Raw genomic sequence first — 24,741 nt, forward strand, 5'->3', positions numbered from 1 at the left:
ATATATATATATATTCAAAGTATTTTCTTGTTTTCTTCATAAAAAAAAGAACCCCACATTTGAGTCTGACAGGAAGTTGTCAATTAAGTTGAGTTTAAACATATTTTATAAAGAGCATTTATAAAAGCACCTACAACCAACTCATACAGTACATATATGGACTTTTAATAAGATGAGGTGTCTTAGAGTCAAAACTGGACAAAACTTTAGATCATGTGAATCATCTCTTGATATAATGTAATGGTCCTGTTTTTTTATACTTGTTTTTAATGAAATGTGTGTGTGTGTGTGTGTGTGTGTGTGTGTGTGTGTGTGTGTGTGTGTGTGTGTGTGTGTGTGTGTGTGTGTGTGTGTGTGTGTGTGTGTGTGTGTGTGTGTGTGTGTGTGTGTGTGTGTGTGTGTGTGTGTGTGTGTGTGTGTGTGTGTGTGTGTGTGTTGCTGCTGCTGCTGCTGCTGCTGCTGCTGCTGCTGCTGCTGCTGCTGCTGCTGCTGCTGCTGCTATTATAAATATGATCATTGTTTTACTATTTCTTTTTTAAAATATGTTTTTTTTTTTTTTTTTTTAAATCTTGAGGCACAAAAAGGTATTGGATTGTGAACTGTGGCTAGAAACCTCTGGTATTAAAGAATGTTGAGTATTTCAGGTCAGTCAAGCAACATTGGAGTAAGGAAGAAGGAAAACTCCTGTAATCTTTCACGTGAACCTGCAGTATGAGCTTTGATGAACTCTGGAGTGAATGTGTGCACAGTGACAATGTATTGCAGACAACAAGGAATTCATCAGACGAGAGAAACTACGTCTCGGTGAGTACAATTTAGATTTACACTTATCATATTTATACCTGTGTTAATGCTCTAAATTCCATTTAATGTGTTCTTTAATAAAGACCGCTTCATTTTGAAACACTCTCTGCTGTGTCTTTTTTTCCTGTAATGTCTCTGTTTCAGTGAAAATATTCAGGTTTGTGTAGAGATGAATGGTCTGTTGTTGTTTTTAGACTCTCTGTCCTCTAGAGGGCAGAGCTGGACTGAGTGACATCACGCCACCACAGAAAATGAACAGAGGACAAGCTTAGAGGAGGACAATTAATATAGCATGTGTGCAAAAAATATTTAATATCAGATTCTCTAAAACAAGGAACGTGTGTGTGTGTGTGTGTGTGTGTGTGTGTGTGTGTGTGTGTGTGTGTGTGTGTGTGTGTGTGTGTGTGTGTGTGTGTGTGTGTGTGTGTGTGTGTGTGTGTGTGTGTGTGTGTGTGTGTGTGTGTGTGTGTGTGTGTGTGTGTGTGTGTGTGTGTGTGTGTGTGTGTGTGTTATTCGCCTTGAAATGAGTGTTGTTTTGATCTCAATTTCATTCTATCAGTTCAAGCTTTATTAACAGAAAAATGTCCTGTAATGATGGGATTACTTTCCATAGGACACTTTATGAAGTTCAAGGTTTTCTTTATAAGAGGAAGAAACTCGTCCACACTAACAAGGACATCAGTCCACAGTCTCTTAAGTGGTCTTTTGGTCTTGTTCTTGAACAACTGGACCATTAAAGCAAAAGAAAAAAAAAACACCAACCATGCATCAGACAAAACCAGCCTGACAGTTCCTGGCTCGGGGCGCTCAAACTAAATCTCCTCTTGGGCTGAAACTCCTTTTTAGGGTAAGATACGCGGTCTGACGTGTTTTCAAAAATGTTTGTGAGTATGCTGAATGTTTGTTAAACTGAGCTTAACTAACGAACGCGCTGCTGGATTTATGTGTCGCTCGTGGATCCAGTTTGTCGGTACAGGATTCCTTCGATGAGAGGGAAGTCGGCCTGGCAGCAGCTGGAGGAGAGAGGCCTGTTTAAAGTGAGAGGCAGAAAAGTTTCCATGTTACACGGCTGCAAAGTTTCTCTCCAGGAATGTGCAAAGTGTGGCGACATGATCTTTGACCCAGAGGTAAGTAGCATTAAACCACTGTCAGTCCACAGTTAACATACTATGATGTTATTGCCACTTTGACTCCATCACAATACTTTCAAATTCTCTTTGACACTGGCTCTTCAGACCCGTGGCTTCCCTCTGTAAGTTGCTCCAGCTCTTGTGGTAAGAACCACGATAATAGTTCATGGTCAGGAGAATTAAATATAGTGACAATCCCATTTTTTTTTAAATTTTTTGCTGGTTTCACATTTGCTGGTTCCACCTTCTGAAATTTGAGAATCTGACACTATCTCTGTCATATATAATATTTAACAGCATATATTTGAGTTTTGTGCAGTTGGTTGGATAAATCAAGCAATTTCACACCACCATGGGCTCAGAAATGTTTAAATATTGTGGATCCTCATATAATCCTGAATTGAGAATGTGCATTTTCTTAGTCTTCGTAACAATGGGTGTCTTTATGTGAGGAACAGTTAATGAACGCTGCTTATACATGTTTATATTTCTTTCTATCAGATATGCGATCTCTACATGGGACAGCAGGTTTTCTCCCTCACTGAAACCGAATCAGGTCTCCTGGGATCTTGGTCTGGAATCTTTCCCCTACAGGCACGTCCATGCTCAACAACCTTTCGAAACCAGCGACTAATGTTCTCCAGGTAACCGCGCAGGTGAGATCTTATGTGAGCCACGGACAGACAAAAAAATATCAAACTGTCTCAAACAAGTGTCTTAGTATTTTTACTTACTCACATAAAATGTTATGTTTTAGGCTTTTTGCAACAAATCTCCACACCTCCAGTTCTGTAGAGGGCAGTGTGTTGATTCAGGAAAGGAACAGATCCGTCATGTCACACAATTTCTCAAAATATTCACATTTGGAACTAAACGTTCTACTTGACATACATTTCATTATTAGCAGATCTGCTCCTTCTATTTAATGTTTATGATTTGCATCAAAAGATCTGGGGCCCCGGGGCGCTCTAGGACCAATGTAAATGTCACTCTCTCCACTATGTATCAGGGCTTTAGTGGCGCCTTGGTAACCACTAGGTGGCAGAGGATTCACTTACCTTCACATGATTCTCCTGGTAGGGGCCAGAGGAGGGGATGAGTCATCTCACTTAGAATTCAGTCTTCATAACACAGAGCCGAATGCCAGTCATTCATTGTCAGCAGGCGTGGACTTACATTCATGCCATCTGTGTCCGTGGTGTGTAGATTTTTCTTCAGGCTGTTACATTTGCTCTAATTATAATCTGTGATTTTATTATTCAAAGGGGGATGAGTCATTCAGCTCTCATCCATTTAAACACATGAATTGACCCACAGACCAGCTCTCATTAACCCTCCCATTTCACACATTCATATGAACTCTTTTATTTGACCAGTTATCTCTCCCCCCCCCCCCCCCCCCCAAATATTTCTAAACTCTCAAAGCATTACTGCATTGTTGTGCTGCTTTTCACAAATGGTTAAATCTAGCTACACACACCTGGCTGGTGACGCCCTGCACTGCACTGTGGGTAAACATGGTAACACGACACAGCAGCTACTGGAACAGGGGCCGAGGACGTCGCTGCGGACTTCTGCTCTTCAATCATTCATCCAGCAGAGGAGTTGCAGGGCAGCAGGTGAGGTTTCACTCTGCAACATCAGTCACGATCCAACCACCACACAAAACTCCACTGATTTAAATGATGACTCTGGCAAACGCTGCATTGTCCCGTGACGACAGTAAATGAGATGTACACCAACATGCAGACGACCTCAACACACTGCACTGACACTGACACTGAGGATGTAGACTAGGGTTGCAACTATTACTTTCTCGATGAATCGATTAGTTGTTTGGTTCATAAAATGGTGTAAAAAATGTCGATCGTGTTTCCCAAAACCTCAACATGATGTCTTGTTTTGACGATACACCAAAGATATTTAGTTTAATGTCAGAGAGGAGCAAAGAAACCAGAACATATTCACATTTAAGAAGCTTAAATCAGAGAATTTTGAGTTTTATTTTTCATAAAAACTACTTGAACCGATTAATCGAGTATCAAAATAGTTGCCGTTTAATTTAATAGTCAATTAACTGTTGCAGCTCTAATGTAGACTATCAATGCTCTTCACCAAGTTATTTAAACATCGGTTATAGGCAACATTAAAAAGTAACTGTAGCTCCTCTATAAAAACTTTCTTTTCTGTTCCATGAAGAATGTGATGTGTTTATGCTAATTGCAACATCTACACAACACGGAGAGATTTCTGATTGAAATGTGAAATTTAAACTTTACTTCAAATACCAGGTTTTCTTGGACCATTATAATATGATCCAGCTGCCTGTTCCGAAGGCACTGGAGAGCCCACTCTGCTTCAGGCAGCTCATGCGCTCAACGGTCCTAATAAGGAGGAAAAGCCAGCAACAGACGAATGTTGCCAGAAGAAAGTAAAGTCTCAGAGTCAGGTGCAATAAATATGACTCCCTGCGTGAGTTTTTCGCCCCCCAGCAATCGTGTGTGTGGTCTCCTGTTTCACCCTCAAGTGAACAAGACCGTGTGTCATTAGTGTAATACAGAAACTGAATCCTGATCTTAGCCGAAACAGAGGAGACGACGGGTCATCTTCATGTTTCCGCTGTGCACACACTAGACTGAATCTACGTCTCTCTCCCTGGACATTTCCTGTCATTCAGCTTAGCATTTGGAAACAGTTTGGCTCCAAAACAGTGATAACATCCACCCACAAGAACTAATACATTGCACTTATCAAGACTCTATATTTTGTGTGTAAGTCACATAAAAATAAGAAACAAGTAATGTTTTTTTCCTTTGGAAATTACTGCACCAGGTTAAGAAATAGTCCTGCACATAACTTTCCAGACTACCACAACTTATAATTGTGGGATTTAAAAAAAAAAAAAAAAATCTAACCACAGCTCCGTTTGACAGATTATGCATTTAACCTCACAAGATATTTCATTCACGCTTTGTTGACATATTTTTTTATGTAGTTTTATGAAATACATGAACAGCACATTAACAGATATACAATATGTTAAACAGCAAATCATTAAACACAAGTCTTTATACAGTGTTGCATATATTCAAATATAGGTTTGTAGCTTCACACAGCAATACAGTAGATAACCTCATGACAGTATAACTGTATTGGCTGTAAACACTGAACATGTAGGTTATTAATTCTCATTGTATGTATTTTACTAAATCTTTGGTTATAAGATAAATAAGTACATTAGCATACAGTCTATGTGCCCCTATGAGAGAGAGAGAATTTAAGTTCCTCAGCAAGTATTGCTACATTATAATACTATCACACAATGCTCACAACAGTATGAAAACAATCAGAGCTTATAGATCCATGGACATTTATTTCAGGTGCAGATTCACCTACATTATGTTGAGGAAACACCGTAAGAATCAAGATGAAAGCACTGTCCATTGCTACATCTAGACTGGTTCATTTTGCTTCACACTGATATTACAGTGTGTGTGTGTGTATGATCTGTAAAGAGGAATGAACAGCCTGAATCTAATGAGAACAGTGTAATTTATTAGTAATTTAAAGAAAATTCACTTTTTTATTATTAGCAGTAGTATTTATAGTCAAGTTTTGTGAAACATATTTTGTAGTGACACCATTTAAGTTATAATTGAGCCTCTGAAATCAACAGGGTATTTTTAATGAAACAAAATTCAAGATGTGTTTCGAAAGTGCTTCTTCTATATTTACATTTCAGCTGTGTCATGCAGACTGTATGTTGGCTGCACTACAAGCTGCTATTCCTGACTGGGGTTATGAGACTTCTGGCTGGCATTTGCTGATTTGCTGTGGGTTGGGCACTAATGCCCAGAAGCATTCAGTAGATGGTACTCGCTCTCAGTTTTTGCCCCCCCCCCCCCCCAGGGCAATGCTTCCTGGCTGCTATTAACCATCCAAGATGGCAGGGTGTTCATTTATGTTGCTAGTCTGAACGTCACTCTGATCATAAAATTGATAATTATAACTACATCACAACAGGAGATTTCATTTTTCCTGCCCAAACCGGAATTCCTAAAATAGTCATTATAGTAATTTTTTGTACGTAATTCACCCTTTAAAAAGTAGTGGTTCCCAACCTGGGAGTCGGGACCCCACAAGGGGTCCTGAGATGAATGTAAGGGGTCATGTGAGATGATTAGTGGGGTGGAAAATAACAATTATATTATATTATATTAATATTATCAATAAAATTGTTCTTATTTTTCTGACTTTTTCTCTAATCATTGATTCTTTCTTTTGAAAAACTGAAAAGCTTATTTTTAATTAAAAAGTATTTTTACACACTGGACTGCACTGATAACCTGGATTTCATCAATACAAATATCTTCCTTTGTTCAATATTTTTGCAGTGTAGCCTGGAAAGTAACGTGTGATGACATTAGTGGTATAATTGGCTTATCTTTCTGTTAAAAGTCAATAGTTATGTTTACACGGATGTTAACATTTAAATATAGGTTTCACTAATACCTACAGTTTGTATGTGGTCATTGTGATCAATAGGAATGACTGACACGACAGTACATTTAGTCTACTTATGTTTTCTTACGTTGAATCAAAACTGACCCGCTTACAATGTAGAAAGCAATATTCAAAACACGTCAACTTGAGCTACGTTATTGCAAAAAACCTTATTACTTGAGCATTAAATCACACCCAAATCTTGCATAAGAGTAATCTTTACAGTATTGTGTCGACCAAACCAAGCAGGAATGTAAAATAAAGAAAAAAATATCGAACAACTCGCAGTTTTATATGAATTGGTTTCTCTTTCAAGCTGCTTCGGTCCAGTATCTTTAATAATCCTATTTATCTCATATTTGTAGTGCCAGGATTCCCAGTGCATTAAAAAAGCTGCCTAACTTTTATTTAGAGTGCAGCCTTGGGATATTCAGAAGCAAGCTAAACTGAGTAATCACATCAAAAGTGTGTCCATGCTGTTTGTCTCTGTTGAGTAATTGGCGCTGATGGCTGCTATTCTTTTCTGAGGGACGTCGGTCAAAAAATGCAAACAACATTTCAATCACCTTTGTTCTAACCTGCACAGCGAATCCTTGCAGGCTCAGTCCATACTTTGCAGTAAAATTGAGCCTAGTGAAAAATTACAAAAGCAGGAATTTTAAAGACGTTTCGAATGTACCCTTAAAAAAAAAAATATGTTTAGTTTTTTGTGTATTCACAAATGCTGCTTTTGCAACCTTTAGTTATAGTGATGTTAAGGCCATTGACAATTTTAACAACATAATTCTAGGCATTAACAGAATGCTTAGGGTAACTTTTACATTTGGATGACACTGTACTGATAACTGTGAGAGCCGACTAAAGCTACAACTTTGTTTGGAAGATGGTCACTTGTGGACATTCAAAGCATACAAAATCTCTGTGGGGCGTGCGTATGGATCAAGGTGTCAGACCACCATGGGGGTATCCGAGCACACAGAACTGACCGACTCTGTGTCAGACCTCCTCCTCTCTCTGCTGTCCCCCTGCCACTCCTCATCTTCCTCACCTATTGGATTCAACCTCCCATTCTGCTCCAGCTGGTCCTTGATTTCCGAGAAGCCCACGTGTCTGTAAGGGAAGCCTCTGCCTTCCACCCCTTCTTGCCCTGTCTCCTTGTTGGCTTGAGAGATGCTGACAGTTGAGGAGTGGAGGCTGTCCATGGGGTTGGTCTTTTCCAGGCCATGATCTGGACAACAAGCGCAACGGCAGGGTGTGAGATAGAGGTAGATGAGAATCATAACGATACTGACCAGACATGCTACAAGGGTGGTGTAGGCCGTTTTTAGGTTCTCCAGTCCACCACTCATGGTGGAATTAAACACCACTACAGCTACATACAGTGTCTCTTTGAGGGAGTCACTTGTGGCATAGCAGGTGTAGACCCCTGTGTCTTCTGCCCTCAGCGGCCCAATCTGGAGGCTGCCGTCAGGACGCATTACAGCAGTCGTGTTTGCTTTAGGCAGCGGGATGTTTCCAGGCAGTGCCCAGCTCTTCGTCGTGTCCTTCTGCTTGGCATCGCAGTCCAGCACCAGGAACTGCTCTAGATAGGCTTCTTCCTCCTCCATAACTTTGACCTCACTGCAGTTCAAATTGACCTTGCTCAGATCCAGAATGGCAATTTTCTCTTTCTGCTGCCCTGGCAACACGCAAGTGTGGCTGCTCCTGAAGTCGGTGGCAGAGCTGAGCTCCTTGAGGTTCCAGCGTGCCACCATATCATACAGCTCACAGCTGCAGGGCAGAGAGTTGTTGTGGAAGTACAGGCCATTCTTGATCCAGGCGGGCAGCGACTGCAGCTCTTGCAGGGGCAGCGATTTGATTCGGTTTGAGGAAACGTCGAGCAGTCTAAGAGTTTCCAGCCGGCTCCGCTCCTTCACCAGCTCCAGGGGAAAGCGTGAGATCAGGTTGTGGCTCAGGTAGAGCTTGTGCAGACTGATGAGGCCCGAGAAAGCGGTGCGATCGATCTGGGAGATGCAGTTGCTGTAAAGCAGCAGCACCTCCAGGTGCTCCAGCGGCTCGAAGATGAACTCGTCCAGCAGGCGGAGGCGGTTCGAGGACAGGTCCAGGTATTGAAGCTTTGTCACAGACACAAACGCCTCTGAGGACAGAAAAGTGAGGCCGTTGTTGCTGAGCACCAGAGTGTGCAGCCGGCTGAGTTTGACGGGGGTCCACTCGGCACGTAGCCTGGTGATGGAGTTGAAGCTGAGGTCCAGAACGGCTGTATACTTCGGAAGAGCGATGGGAACATTGGATAGATTTGTCTTGGAACAACTGACGATGTTGCTGGCGCACACACAAGACTTGCGGCAGTCCAGGGGGCCTCCGATTGACTGTCCACTGACTCTCACCGTTGGTAACAGTAGAGCAAAAGGCAGAACAGTGAACAGGCTCCTTCTCCTGAGCACTGCTCTAGTGGCACGGTGGGAATGGCAGAGTGAGTCCCCCATCCTGTCAGGATCGCAAACTGTAGGAGTGTCGATGTGTTCACCTAGTCATCGAGAGGAGGAGATATGACAGCACGGTCAATAAATCAGCTGGAGACCGTGTGACAAAATGAAGGTGCTGCAGGTCGAAGTGACAACGTGCTCAGCGGCAGCACGTCATTCTCCGATGCGCGCCAGAGGTGCACTGCAGCAGCCAGGGCACTGTTCAAAAAGTTGTGTTTGCTCAGCAGAAAAACGTCGCCTTAATGTAATCAATGGCATTGGCGCGATTAATCTCGTCATCCAATCAATGAAAACACACTATACGATTACTGATACTCCGCCGTTTGCTTCAGTCGCCTCCTCCCATCACCTCGTCATCGTCGAATCTGCTCTGTGTCAGAAACACTGGTCCGCCGGGTCCTTTACCCGTCTGTCGCTTTCCAAATATCCGAAGAGAAAGAGGAACAGGGTGGAGCGGGTCTTCACCAGTCCAGTCTAGGGGACACTGTCCTTCTCTTCATCGCAGTCGCAGCGGTCCTTGGTGATCGCTGCTCCCTCCCGTCCGTCACGGATGACGAACATGCAGCCGAACACAGCGCGCAGCGCGAAATGACCGGGGGAGCCTGAACGCGTCCTCACCGCCGAGCTGTTTAATGTGAGGGGCGCAAGCAGCAGAGCAGGGGGTGTGTCACATTCTCTCTGTTTACACACTAACACTGATAAAAAAAATACAATTTAAATAAAAAAAACTAGACATATGACTATGAGAACGTAAGAGTGAAAGCAGAATAGCAGAGTAGAAGTGCAAGTGTGTCAATAAAACAAAGGGGAAAACATCACACTGAATATGGGTCGAACATTAAAGTTGGATATGACACCATGGTCAAGTTGCCACTGCGACTTTGACTTCTGTTAAATCAACCACACCTTTTCTATTAGGGGTCGATCGCCATGCAGCAAGGTAAACATCTGGGACATGACTTGACTTTGAGATGAGGAGGGGGATGCTGAAGGCTGATCAGGCCCCATTCTCATTTCTTCCCACACTTTTTTTTCTAGAACAAAGCGTGAGGTGGTGCTGGTGGTGCTGGTTGACTTCTCCTTTCCTTTAGGGGCACATTAACAGGCGGTCGTTCATTCAGTGCGATGATGCTTTTAATGATGAAGCCCCTCCTCCTGGTCCCTCTTATTACTCTGTGAAGGACATGGCAAACACTGTGTGTGTGTGTGTGTGTGTGTGTGTGTGTGTGTGTGTGTGTGTGTGTGTGTGTGTGTGTGTGTGTGTGTGTGTGTGTGTGTGTGTGTGTGTGTGTGTGTGTGTGTGTGTGTGTGTGTGTGTGTGTGTGTGTGTGTGTGTGTGTGTGTGTGTGTGTGTGTGCAGCAGTCTTAAGCTTGGGAACGTGATGTGGATGCAACAGTGTGTGAGGGATCGATGCGGGGAGTTCAGAGCAGCAGGCTGAGCAAGCAGCTTTGAATCCTGCTGTGAACTGGATATAAACAGTCATCGCTTAAGTAAGATATGTATATATAAATATGAAATCATTAAGCATGGAAACTAGTCATGTAGTTCTGAGTGTAGATTTTTCCATCACGTGTTGGTTAGTGTTCAGCCATGTTTTTAGCTGGGGAACCAAGGCCCCATTAACCTGCCAGGGGACAAAAATAGCCGCTGGGACACTGTTAACCCACGTTCATCCCGCTTTTTTTGCAATATGTACAGTTTGTCTGTGCCGGAATTTAACCTGGCTACAGGTTGGCTGTGGTCATTTTATCAAACAAACTATTGTAGGAAGGCATATAATAAAAACACAGAACCAGTAGAATGAAGGTCTTGAAACCATATTTTGACAGAGGGACAGTCTCACACAAGCATCGTTGGGATATACAGTATCCATCCATCCATCCATTATCCATACCACTTATCCTGTGAGGATCGTGGGACAGGCTGGAGCTGATCCCAGCTGACATTGGGCAAGAGGCAGGGTTCATCCGAACAACCATTAACACTCACAGGAAATTTAGAATGTCCAATTAACCTAAGATGCATGTCTTTGGATTCCAGGAGATCGCCGGAGAACGAGGACAAAACCCACACTGACATCCTCATAGAAAAGCCAAGGCTGGACATCAGGTAAGAACCTTCTGGCTGTGAGGCAACAGTGCTAACCACTGCTCCACTGTGCCACCCCTTCAGATATGTGTAGTTACAAATTGAGCCATAATCTAGTGAACATTAATTCAACTGTACTGGCTCATATTCCTCATATTGTTGAGTGCCACAGTTGGGAAAACTGGCAAGGAGGATGGACTCAAATACAGACACAGTGCAGAAACAGGTAGACCAAACAGGAAAATTAGCAGCCAGGGCATAAACAACAGGCAGGTAACAGCTGAGCTGGTAATGGACAGGGAAAACTATCACAGCACTGCAACAGCAAGACAACAGAGGAACTGGAACTGAACACTGAAAAGACACACAGACATGTCTGGGTAGGAGTAAATAATACAGTTAATGATGACTACTGACTGTCAATTTTATCAGTAACACCAGTTATTTTTTGACGAGTTGAAATGTCTTCTGTGAAAAGGGGCTCCGCTGGGAATGTGATGAGAGACTGAGGGACAGCCGAACAGGCAGGTGAGGGCGTCAGGTGATCTCCGGGGCATCTAGAGATCTAGAATACGACCGGGAGGTGGAAAATACCAGGGCGCACACACTGGGAGTGTGATGGTAGCCTGAGGCTGAAGAAGGTTGAAAAGGGCGGAGATCCAGACGTCTGCATGACGGACGACTGTCCAGCTGATGTGCAGCGGAACGTTTAGTGCGCTGTTATCAACCTGCTGGTCCCAAGGTCACTCTCACATAAAAAGAGACATGAAGATGAAATGGTACACAGATTGCTATGGGCGCCAAGGTCAGACATTATCAGGGTTACAGTGGAGAAAGCAGACGATGAGAGCACCATATGCTGAGTTTGCACACAAGATGGCATGAAACAAGAAAAAAATTTGAGTGGGCTCTGATATTTAATACACATGTTATTAAGTAACAAAGCGTCGACATGCAACACTTGACGTTGACCTGAAAGCCTTTGATTAAAAGTTTTAAACTGTGACAAGAAATCAGGTTGCGATTTCAGTGCAGGATGGAGTTTCACAGCGAGGTCTCACTTACCGGACAATGTCACGCAGTCCAGATAGTTTACATCCCACGGACTTTAAATAAAACAAACTAACTTAAAACGTTGCCCGCATCCTGTTGACAGAAATCCAAAACTGAATACTGAAATATAAACCAGCTGATGTTTCGAAACAATCCGCAACCAACTTGTGCTCTGGATCTGAAGCTTCTTTTAGTATTTTGACCTTTTTTTCGTGTGTCTTACAGCAGATTTCTCAAGCCACTGTGGCCTTACAGTGATACTTTAAATGACTGATTCCATGTTCAATAAACCAGATGTTTACGTTTTGTCTATGGATTGAATCAGTCTACATTTTCAACCTTTCAGACAAATAGAACTGTAATGATTAAAGTGGAAGTAGACAACCTATTGGCTTAAACTTTTCATTATGATGTTAAAACCTATTGCACAGTGTAATGGTGGTAGAAAAACAATACCATCGGCGTTTATATCGGCTCCCTATAAGTCTTGCTTTCTCCATGTTATTCTCTTGGCTACTGGGATGCTTCTTTTTGCTGAAAAATGACGACTTGATTTACGGCGCAAAGGAACTGCGTCACACATTGTGTAACCAGAACAAGGAAGAGAACAGCGTATATCCATTCCTAATGATGGATATGACAAACGAATGAATGAATGATGAGAACAATTAATCATACATACAGATGTGTGAAAGAGTCAATGATTGGAAATGAATGCAACCTATCCTCTCCATGTCCCCTCCCACCTTTTTTACACCACCATGGAAAGAGATCAATGTTCCGAGGGATGTGATGGATAGCTCAAAGCTTGGATCAGGATATTCAAATATAAGAAATAGACTATAATCATTTTTGAGTGTCCCCTTGGAAAATGTTATGTATTGATTGGCTCATTTACGGTGCTGTAACTTGAGCAATATTGTCTGCTCCCATCATCGTTAATCTGTTTGCTGGATGTCTTTATGGATCCATGCTCGCATCCTCTGCCAGAGCTGTTTGTGTTCCCTTCTGGACAAAGGGGGAGAAAATGAGCCCTTTTCATTTTGAAGCCTGGTCTGTTGTGTTGCAAATGGAAAGGAAAAGTGATTCATTTAGAGTTAATGTAGCTCTCACTCCGCACCACAGAACCACACGTTGTCACTTTTCAAAGGAGTCCATTTTCAATGAACTTACAAACAAAGCTTGATCATGGACTATTGGAAGAACAGTGATGCTTGCTCGCCAACTCACCAAATGCAAATCCATCTCAAAAGACCCTAAGAAATCCGATTCCTGTTGAGTTTTTTTATTCATTCCAAACTTAATAAAATTGTTTCAATGTTTAGCAACAACAACAACAACAACAACAAAACAAAACAAGGGTCTTAAACATTTAAATCTCAAGTAGAAACAAAGCGGCTTGAGGCTGACAGGCACCGACGGACTGGAAGTCTGGAAACATTGAGAGACTGACTGATGCATTTCTGGATTTGGTCTTTTCCTCGCATTAGTTGATAATAACCAAAACAAATATACAGCATATCACCAGCTTCACCCTTCAAATTTATTATGGCATTCTTCCCAAAGGACAAAACTGTAGTGTAGCGTTTTCTTTACATGCTCTCACTGGTGAATGTTGTTTTTCCACATGCACAGGTTTGTCAGTCTTGATTTCTTTCACCTCTCACTGTTACAACAGCCTGTTCACGAGGCTGGTGCCCAGATGATGTGTTTTCACCAGGGACGTATCCGATAGCACGTTGATTTAAGATGGACGCCCTGCTCTCGGGAGATTTACAGTTCTCTTGTGAATTATAAATGAGGCGCAGCTCCGGGGCAGCGGCAGCAGGTTTGGGTGATAACCTCTTAGCCCACAGCTCTCCATCGGCAAAATGGAAGCAGCCTCTTCTCTGGAGAAGAGCTGCGTGCTGCTCACAGCTGGGAGAGAAAACCCTGTTTCTGATAGAAGTGTTTTTTTGGAACTGATACCAAACACAAGTGAGTGTTGTTAGGTATATGTGGTTATACACTGACATCAAATGGCGGCCCTTATATAATAATTTGGTAAAATCCACACTGCCGATCTTCAGATTCTTTTGGACTTTTGTTGTCTTTAGTTACAGGTTCAGAGATTAATTAATGTGTCTCAGGTTTTGTCTTGCTCCTTTTCATGTTAACCTGCAGACCAATGCTGGGTGAAAGCAAAATAAAATGACAATACACACAAGCTATCACAAGCATGAACATTCTATTATACTCGATCCTATTCTATTCTAATATGCTATGATATATTTTTTTAGCCTTCCTTGAGCTGTGGATGTGGAAATGTCGGTCAGCCCACCACTTAGGTCCAGAGGGAAATATATCTCAACCACACTGAACAGCCATGATTTATTTTCACATTTTTGGTCTAATGACTTTGTCGATCTCCTGACTTTTCTTCTTCTTGCACCCCCATTACCTTTCTGTGTGAAACCCCACAACAGCTATTGTATAGATTGCAATAAGATCTGTCTCAGACATCTGTATTTTCCTCATTCTCCTTCAGACATTAGAGTGACGGTTCTCAAGGAGCATGCATGCATACTTTTGGGCTTGTGATGGGCTTTATTATTAAAGTTTGAGTTTGATATTGATATTTCCAAAATCGGTCCCAAAACCCAACAATAATGTCCCCACTATTGTTGATTACAAAAAAATGTATTTTTATTTTATTCTGGGTGTGACTCCATGGTTGCGATGTGTGCCTGTGTCTTACAGGTCTAATGTAATACAGTTACACGGTCGCTTACATCTGCCACATCCAACATCGAACAAAAACTCCAACTCCCAAAAAAGAATAAGTAAAAATAAAGTAATGGGCCCTTTGCCTCTCCCTCTGCATTGTTGAATTGCACTAATGTGTAAGGGCATGTATTTTTTAGTCAAGCCTGTTAATGGTTATAGGTGAGTGTAAGGCCCTGATATAATGAGATACCAAAACAGGTCTCAGAGATATTACTGTAATCATCGTAGGCAGCAGGCAGCTACAGCACTGCATGTACATTACAGTGTACACACTGCCACCATCTGGCCTAGCCTGCATGTTCAGGGGCCTGTTCAAGAGGTGTGTTTGCTGAATTATGTGGATGAATTTGCAGATTTGATCCCAGAGCACTATTGAACCAAAATATTCTGTTCAGTGTTGAACTGAGCAGAGTTATACAGATAACCCAGTAAATATGTTTCTTAGAACAGGCCTCGTCCCAGCCATGAGTGAACATACTTTTAATGCACTTTTTTAAGTATATAAAGTACATATTTTTTGCTTTAGTATAAGTAGCAATGTTAAAAAAAGAGTCCATTACAAGCTTTCGAAATCTTACAAAAGTAACATTTTTATTATCAATAATGGTTTAAGCTTGTAAATGCCCTTTATGAGTGTTATTATACATTAGATTATTTAATTATTATTTGGGTCACATTAATGTCTGAGGTGTATTAATGTTGTAGGTAGTGTACTGTAGGTGGGGCATCAAAAATATATATTTAAAAAAGGAGTAAATCTTAATGTACAAAATAACTAGAAACAACAACTGTAAAGTTAATGTAGGTAATTAACAGCACATAAATTGCATCTGAAATATATTGGAGTAGAATCAAATGAAAATACTAAAAATACTGTTTTTGTACATTCTTTAGTGTACATACATATATATTTTATATTTATTTAAACTGGATATGCTTGTAATTGTAAACCTTCTGTACTCCATTGTGTCCTCCAAATAGAGATTTGTGGTTAGTTACAGAATCATTCATTATCATCATACCAAAAATATTTATTACCGAACTGGACATGCCACATACTGTACACCGCATAGTAATTCAATATTTACCTATTCCAGAGGAAATGTTTACTGTTTAGCTTATTCAATAGCCGTGTCCAGAGGCACAGTGAATCAAAGAAAGACAGAGCCCCCCAATATGAATCACTTATAACATCTGATATGATCCACCATAATATTATCCAACATTGTGTGTGCAGGTTGAATCTGCAGGAATGATGACAATTCAGCCTGGAATCAACCTAACAGATATTATTCTGCCTTACACACAGTCACTTTGTTTCAGTTGCTCCTCTTCTGTTTGACGGTCTGCTGCGAGATGTGTCTCCAAGGCAACTTCCATCGCTTTATCCTTTATCTCCACCAACATCAATCCAGCAATTTTTTTTGCTCAAAATATCTGAAAAATGCGATATGACGGATGCTTGTTAGCGCAGTTTGTTAGACATTAGTAAAGCATCTCTCCCTCAGTGGCATCAGGTATTGAACAGCTTGACTGAACAATCTGTCTTTGTGCTTTTGCTTTGATGTTATTAAACACAGAGCTGGTTAATGTTCTCCCCTTGACTTGATTGTTTGTGTAGGCTGCTGTAATTATGTTTTGGTCAATTTAATGGCATGGCTGTATTTCTGAGTGCAGCTGATATTTATGTGTCCATATTTACGGGTAGTTATTATTGGCAGTAGGGACTCTCTGGGGTTAGTGCAGCGTCCTTTGCTATTTCTGAGTGTGAATGTAGAGTCTATTTTCATGGTTGCCATGGAAACCATTGTATTTGCGGCAGCAGTGATTGGTGCTGCCGGCTGAGCAAGACTCTGCTATTTTTGTCATGAGTCAACACCTGAGAGAACCACACACGCGCACGCACTCACACACACACACACACACACACACACATGCATACACGCACGCGCGCACACACACACACACACACACACACACACACACACACACACACACACACACACACACACACACATCAAGGTGCTCATCCCTGAATACAGATGCGAGCACACATTAACACTTACGCAACGTGCAAAGAGCAGAACATCCTCGCATTGTTGTTTCTCTCATACTGCCGTGTTAGAGAGGGATTATGTGTTAGACAAGTGTGTGTACATCTCCTTTTCTTAGTGTTGCCAGACCTCTTGATACATCTTCACCATGACAACACTCGTAAACGCTGGCCATTAAATTTTTCCACCCAACTGCAATGTGTTTTTGTTTTTTTATGTTCTGTTGCCCAGGCATGTTTGATGATTGAAGTATTGGATATGTTGGATTGTAATGAGTCAGGTTTGGACAAGTTTAGGAGATTGTAGGTTTCTAGGCTTATGTAAAATCTAAAATGCAAGACTCTAACTGCAAAAAGTGTCAATGTTTGTCTATTACTGTGATGACTGATATTTAAAGGTAAAAGCTTTTTGGATTGTGCGACTGCGGAAAAAAAAACGTTATTTACACATTCTGAAATACAGTAATAGTTTACAATGATGAATTGTGCCATGGTGGTATTTATTATCAGTATTGAAAAATCAACATCATTTTTTAAATGTCCCCCAAACTGAAAATTAAAAAAATATAATTTTTTTGTCCAACTAACAATCCAAAAACAATATGGTATTCAGCGTACTGTAATCGCGTTTATATATTTTTGTTGAGAAAACCAAACAAAAAACTTAAAAAACAGTTTAATTCATCATTATACTAATTTATTACTTAGTAGTTCACAATATCAGAGTGACATTAAGTGCCCTGTTTATCTGTAATTCTGCATGTTGTTCCTGATGCAGTAAGTACACTGATATGTGGGCTAAAGCGAAAAAAAAAACTTGAAATTTCAAAAAGAAGACCTCATGGTGACTTAACCAGTGATATTATTATAACAAGGCCATTATTAAACTAAATTAATCAATCAATACCCGAGAGGTGCTGCAAATTAAAACATGCTTTTAAGTGATTAAAGGGGTGCAAGGTGTAATTTCCATGAAATGCAAATGTTATGTATTATCGTGGGGGAACCTTACAAATGCTAATGAAAAACACCCGGGACTCTGCAGCTCTATGCCCACTCCTTCAGTAGAGTAGCCTTACCCATAATGGCCCAGATTTCATTGTCCTCTGCAGACAGAGCAATGAGATGGACTGTATATGAAAAAGATCACCGTGGCAACAGGAGCCCCAATTTGAGAAGCTGGGATTGTGGAGGCTGAGGCCTGGCCTAATCAATGCTTCACTGTTTCAGTAAATCTTGAACTGGAGTACACTCAAATCCATGAAATTACTGCCTTAATCATTAGTGACAGACCAAATTAAATAAAACCAGGAGAGGAACAAGAAATAAGTGTTTAGATATGAGGGGTGTAGTGCATTGTGCACATGCAAGGATTAAAGAGTATACACTAAGAGGCCGCAAGCACAGGAAAGAGATTAAGCATTTATCCAAAGCATTTCTGGAACAAGACTTAATAATTAAAGGGGCCCTGGGTGTTCACATTATACACAGGAAAACAAATCTGAATTGGATCTAAAAAATTTAAAGTTTACTACTTGTGCAGTAAAGTTAAGCCTAGCTGGGATGCTTTGGGTTAGGGGTTAGGAGAAGTCATGGTATTACCTACATCAAGATTTGGTCCAAATTTCATCGGTCTCATGTGTCACTCAGGGTCCTGTCATTCAGACCATAAGACAAGGGGAACAACTTCAGACATCAGTTATCCCAGACAACTTCTACATCGCCCGCTTAGCAAAAACCACTTCATGAGTGTCTGTCAACGGCTGGCAACGTGGCTGCAAAGCGACCCTCACTGGCAGTGACACCTAAATAAAATCCAATATAAATCAATTCAGATACTTTTTAACACACTGCTACAAATACTTAACACATAACGAGTGGCCAATTTAAGCCATTTATCTGGTTGGCAGTGGAAGTTATCATCTTGGAATAATGCTTGAACACTCCTGGGGCATAATTATGGGATGTCTTCTTCCAATTCCACAGACATTGTGTGAACGCAGCATAAACTCTAATGCTCAGATGCAATAAGACTCAGCTGTGTTGGAACTGAATAGTAAATAGTGCTGCTAAAAACACGCTAATAACTACACATCTACAACGACAACGTTTCCCTTGTTTCCATCATATGCACTTTCTAATTTCTGAAGGAATAATAATAATCATACTCTAAGGACTCTAGGACCCTGTGGAGACAGCATCTCTGGTCCTATTTCTCACTGCCTCCTGCTCCATCTCTGCAGTCACTGTGTGTGAGTGGAGGGGGGAAGCAAAGAGTGAGCTGGTGTCTTTGCAAACATTAACATCTGCATCGTTTTTCAGAGAAAAATCCTTGCTGCCACAGCTGTAGTCATCCAGGGAGGAGGATGCACCGGGCAGATCAAGGGACGGGAAGAGGAAAAGGCTCTCACAGTGGCAGGTGCCTCAGCAGCGTTCACAAGGTACAGTGATTGGTGTCTACAGTAGATCCCAGCAGTGGGTGCTAAAGCAGGGTTTCATCCTCAGAGACCAAAGCAGCAGACAGCTGTATCAGGAAATACTCAGATTCAGGTACATAATGCTCTCTGCCCTGCTCTGTCTCTGCTTCTTCGCATCACGCGGCCGGATTCTCGTCAAATCTCCCTACTTGTTCTCATCTTCTTCTCCTAATCTGCTGATTATATTCTGTTGAGTGCAACCAATCTGTAATGTGATATGTATATATATATATAAAAAACTGGGTTTTGATTTGTACAGTGGGTGTAATGCATTAATGATTAATATATAAATGAGTAGGCGGTTAGACATGACTAAACCGGAGAGGAGGGTTGTAGTGAATTGGTAGAATCCCTATGTGTGATTTAGAGACACTGCTCACTGGGGGCAATCATTCATAGGTGATGAGGGAGGTAAGGGCTGAGTTTGTTGCCTGATTCATACTGTTATCACTGTAGACAGGAGACAGAACAGCCTGGGCTTTTGTTACATCTGAGGCACAGAGAGCATTCATCGCAGCAGGCGAATGCCTTTTCCTAATCTGACACACATATACAGCAGCAGCCACCCATGTCTGTTGGTTGCCAGTATTAGCTGAGGCACTTTAAATTTTATAAACTGTATCATAAGTAACTATAAATTGAAAAAGATTACAAATACAACCACATAAATAGAATTTGAATTAAGAAAATAAACATTTATTTTTTGAAAGGCTCATCTGTCGGCCGATAATATTGGTTGGGCTTTAAACATATCGGCCGATATGTCTGTGAAAGGCTAATATCGGCCGATATCAACGATATATCGGTCGGGCTCTATACACAATATCAAAACGCAGGTAATGATTGTTAATTTTTTCGGGAGTAGTAGCCATACACAATCAGTTTAGACCCTGGGTATCCATATTCAGCTGGAGCCCTCACAGCAGGTGTGGATGTGATGGAAAAGGTCTATTGCCTGTTCAGTGACTGGGTTATTTAGGGGGAATTAGCTTGCATTCATGCATTGACAGGACGTGTGCTTGAAAAGTATTTATCAACTGCTGCTCACACCAGACTGGATTTATCTTAGACCTTTTTTCTTTACCATCATAGTAGCAAAACTGTTTCTCTTGAACATTCGTTTGATCATCAATATGCATTTTGAACATCATGACTGCAGATATGTGAACTGTGGTCTGTTAATGTGGCTGTATGAGGATGTTTGATTGTTTAACTCATTTTCACTCCTGCCGTTCTCTCAGCATGTTGCTTAAAAGGTGCCAAATGTCCCGTCTTTGAATAATGTATATGTTATCGAGTTAATTGGTTTGAGGACTGGCTTTGGATTACCTTATCAGTTAGATTTCCACAACAGAGATCTGAGAAGCTAAGGAGGATTTTATCAAACTTCATGTGAGTGAATTAGTCCTGACCCAGATGTGCTAATAAGAGGTCATCTGTGTCAGGCATACACATGAGAACAAAACATATGTAACATATATGCTCACTGTGTATTTCCCTCTGTGTCTCTCTCCTGTTTCAGGGTGCTGTGTAACTGATCACAGATATGAAATTTTGATAAATGGATATGAATCATAAACTCTGAACCTCCTGACAATCGCAGTATCATCCTCTGGACTACAAGGCAGCTTTTGACCTCATTTTTAAGCTGCTGTTTTCTGGCCGTACTTCCTGGCTGTGAAGGATGGGTGATGGGCCTGTGACTGATCCTGCCTGCCTGCCTTGTCCCACCTTTCAATGGAGCCGATGTGGAACTCCTCCCACCCCCCTCCACAGCTCATGTCCAACATGTCTGCCTCCTCTCTGCCTGAAGGCTGGGCTCTGTCCCATTCGCTAGCCCTGCTGGCCATGCTGCTCATGGATCTGCTGGCTGTGGTGGGTAATGTGGCTGTAATGGTGGTCATCGCCAAGGCTCCGCAGCTCCACAAGTTTGCCTTTGTCTTCCACCTGTGCGTGGTGGACCTGCTGGCAGCCCTGGTGCTGATGCCCCTCGGCATGCTCTCAAATCGGGCATTCTTCGGGGAGGCCCTGTGCCGGAGCTACCTCTTTCTCAGCGTGTGCCTGGTCAGTGCTGCCATCCTCTCTATCTCCGTCATCAACGTGGAGCGTTATTACTACATCATGCACCCTATGCGCTATGAAGTGAAAATGACTGTCGGCCTGGTAGCATCAGTGATGGTGGGGATATGGGTCAAAGCCCTGGCCATGTCTGCCCTGCCCCTGCTGGCCTGGTTCCTGCAAGGTGGAAGAACGCCACTTCTGGAGAGTAGCGGGGTTGGAGGTGGAGGAAGTGGGGCTGTCCCGTCTCCACCTGCTCAGGGTCACAGGCGCTGCTCACTGCATTGGACAGGGGGAGGGTCAAACCGCTTGGCCTTTATGGTCCTATTCACTCTGGTGTATTTCCTGTGTCCACTACTGGTCATATTTGTTGTGTACTGCAATGTCTTCAAAGTGGCTCGGGTGGCTGCCATGCACCACGGGCCTCTGCCCACCTGGATGGACACACCTCGTCGCCAGCGGTCAGAGTCACTCAGCAGCCGATCCACTATGGTTACCAGCTCTGGGACGGGGACGGGGACAGATAGAGCGACTCCACAGCGCCACTTAGGGGGAGGAAAGGCTGCAGCAGTGTTAGCAGCAGTTGGCGGGCAATTCCTCTGCTGCTGGCTGCCCTACTTCACTTTCCACTTGTATTCAGCACTGGCTGCCAGCCCTCCAGCCACACTGGCCTCTCTGGAGGAAGTGGTCACCTGGATTGGCTACTTCTGCTTCACCTCCAATCCCTTCTTTTATGGCTGTCTCAATAGACAGATCCGGGAGGAGCTAGGCAAGCATCTACCGTGTTTGTTCCGTCGAGCATGGGTTGAGGTGGAGGACAGACTGCCCAGCCGTGAAGGATCAATAGAGGAGAATTTCCTTCAGTTTCTTCAGGGCACCGGCTGCAACTTGGATCCTCAAAATTCTCACAGCACCTCCAGTCCAAAGGGGGAGGCCTGCTGTCACGTGATGCAGTCCCAACCTGAGCCAGCGCTGCCCATACCCATTGATTTCCGTATCCCTGGTCAAATTGCAGAGGAGACTTCAGAATTTATTGAGAACGAACAGGTGAAAAACAACCACCTATATACAGACAATTAAGTTTTTTATGTCTTTATTTACTGAAAACGTCCAATTTTGGTCCTTCAGAAATACAGTATTTCAGGAAAACATGTTTCTTTTTCTAGCTAAAAAACTGTCCAGCAGGTTGCTCAGTTAACTGAAATGACTTTAAATTGTATCTTTGAATCATTACACATTTCATCCTAGTTTTTGCAAAACAGTTATAGTTATATGGTGAAGTCAAATGCATTTGTTTTAGATGCATTTCAGTCTGTTGCTTGTGACCAAGGAAATTACTGCTAGATAAAAAAAAAAAGAGAGAGGAAAAAAGGCTGCATTTGGCCTTCCACACAACCGCTCAGCTCTGTACAGTAAACGACTCAGTGGATTAACACTGAGGTAACTTGGAAAAATAAATAATGTATTACAGGTGTTATTTATGATGGTAACTGAGTAATATTCAGAGATAACATTGTTTTCAGAATATCCCTTTTGATCTCAAATGAGTGAACACTTGTGAATAAATACCCTGGTGATGTTCTGCTGTAAGACATTTTGCCTTTGGTATTAAGAAACGAGGAAACTTCGTTTCGATTGTAACTGTTGAAGGAATCAATCATTTTAAGATGCAATTTGATCAACTTCAAAAAAAATGATTTACATTTTTTTTATTAAGTACTGTAAGAATAGTAATGTCAGAGAAAAGAACAATAAAATACACAAAATGATGACATGAGTATTTAGGGAATCCATTGAAGGAAAAGCACTAATGTCACTTTTGATTGGTGGACTTTCAACGGTGATCACATTAGATCAGGGGACATACATACTGTGGCCTAACTCTCATGGAACTGCTACCAGTTGTTTACAGATGAACCTTTGAATTTTTGTTCTCCTTTCTTTGGCGATTTTCCAATTTTTGTTTGATTTCCTAAAAAGCAAGCCAGATCTGTTGTGATTCAGTTTAGGATGTAAGTGGACATTATAACTCTTATGGGTCACCGCGTTATGCCGCGTGATGTGTTTATCGGTATATTTGGATATAGACCGTCCAAATCAAATATCTCTTGATGCACTGCATTACATTCAAATATGATCTTTGTTAAATGTACTAAACTGTATGTTACGTTTAGTAAAACTGTAAGTTTTGGTTCTATATGCCATTCAACACGCCCATTTTTCTTTTCTATAAGTGACTGTAAGTACTGTATTTGTCATGAATTTCTTTACAAGGAGGCTGATGTATTTCGACACATATGCAGAAACTGCCTTCTTTGTGTGTTTTTCAGCTGTGGGAATTTTTATCGATGAAAGAGGAAAATGTCGATTTCTTTTGACAACCCTACTCATTAGAGTTTTTACAGTACCCCAGATGCAGGAAAAACAAACAAACAAACAGTTCCATGTCAAGTGTGACTCCTGCACATTTGATTCTTTGTAAGGAGACTAAAGAGGAAGAGATTGCTTGTTAATGATTTATTAGATTTGGCAAAGTTTTGCAGGTTGAGTTTGATGGTGAGATGAAGTTGTATTTTATAGCAAATTGGGATTAATTTGATAAACTGAATGCAGAAACGTATGACTGAAGTAACTGATCCTTTCTTTATGTGGACACAGGGTTTTTACGTTTTTAAGAATTGTTTTTAGAAAGCTTTTGAGTGACAAAGCCAGTCCCAAACTTAAAGCTTGCTGAGCTTGATGTCTTCTTTTCATCTCTTCTAAATATCCCAAACTGTGAATGACTTTGAATGTTTGTGTTAGAATTTTCACTTTTCACTGTTTTTTTTTCTCCTCTTAAATGCTGTGATTAAAATAAAAGAACACCTTCCATTGTACTGCAATGACATGAATGTGTTTAGGAAAAAAAGAAACAGGGTGTCACCTTGAGAAGGAGAGATGCTGTTGTAATAAAGAGTTTCTATGTTTGTAAAACATTTTTGATGCATTTTCATAATTTAATAGATAGATAGTAAGATGGATAGATAGATAAAGTTAGATAGATAGATAGAAAAAAAGGTCCATCCCTCTACTGTTAAATTCTGTTTCGGTTGGTAGATGTTGGTGTGCAACAGGCCTCACACCTCAACGATGGACCTCAGTCAAGCCGCCCCCAGCTCCGCCAGGCTCTGCCATCCCCATGGCAATTATTACCTAGTGACATTTCTCAGAGCGGCGGTGGGCGGTGAGAGGACCTTGCTCTATCGGGAATCCAACACGACACTGATCTGTGACTTCCTAAAATATATTTTCTTGGACTAAACCAGAGCTGACATTTGTTTCT

General features: G+C 41.7%; 2 protein-coding genes across 3 annotated transcripts; one reads left to right on the forward strand and one right to left on the reverse strand.

Moving 5' to 3' along the window:
- Window positions 1-1,292: 1,292 nt before the first annotated feature.
- Window positions 1,293-24,394, forward strand: LOC118309904 (G-protein coupled receptor 61-like). Of its 2 annotated transcripts, XM_035632535.2 has the most exons (7): window positions 1,293-1,651; window positions 1,768-1,931; window positions 2,436-2,590; window positions 3,405-3,553; window positions 10,965-11,033; window positions 19,207-19,325; window positions 20,884-24,394. In XM_035632535.2, the coding sequence occupies exon 7, from the start codon at window positions 21,099-21,101 to the stop codon at window positions 22,497-22,499; it is 1,401 nt and encodes a 466-aa protein (XP_035488428.1). In that variant the 5' UTR covers window positions 1,293-1,651; window positions 1,768-1,931; window positions 2,436-2,590; window positions 3,405-3,553; window positions 10,965-11,033; window positions 19,207-19,325; window positions 20,884-21,098; the 3' UTR covers window positions 22,500-24,394. The 2 variants fall into 2 exon arrangements, with proteins under 2 accessions (XP_035488428.1, XP_047188878.1); XM_047332922.1 differs by lacking the exons at window positions 1,293-1,651; window positions 1,768-1,931; window positions 2,436-2,590; window positions 3,405-3,553; window positions 10,965-11,033 and having other exon boundaries at window positions 19,149-19,325.
- LOC118309903 (amphoterin-induced protein 1-like) lies at window positions 5,830-9,577 on the reverse strand. The gene has a single exon (XM_047332921.1). It carries the CDS (start codon window positions 8,921-8,923, stop codon window positions 7,385-7,387), a length of 1,539 nt encoding a protein of 512 aa, XP_047188877.1. The 5' UTR covers window positions 8,924-9,577; the 3' UTR covers window positions 5,830-7,384.
- Window positions 24,395-24,741: the final 347 nt, after the last annotated feature.

This window comes from Scophthalmus maximus, chromosome 6 (genome assembly GCF_022379125.1).
Source record: "Scophthalmus maximus strain ysfricsl-2021 chromosome 6, ASM2237912v1, whole genome shotgun sequence".
Lineage (NCBI taxonomy): Eukaryota > Metazoa > Chordata > Actinopteri > Pleuronectiformes > Scophthalmidae > Scophthalmus > Scophthalmus maximus.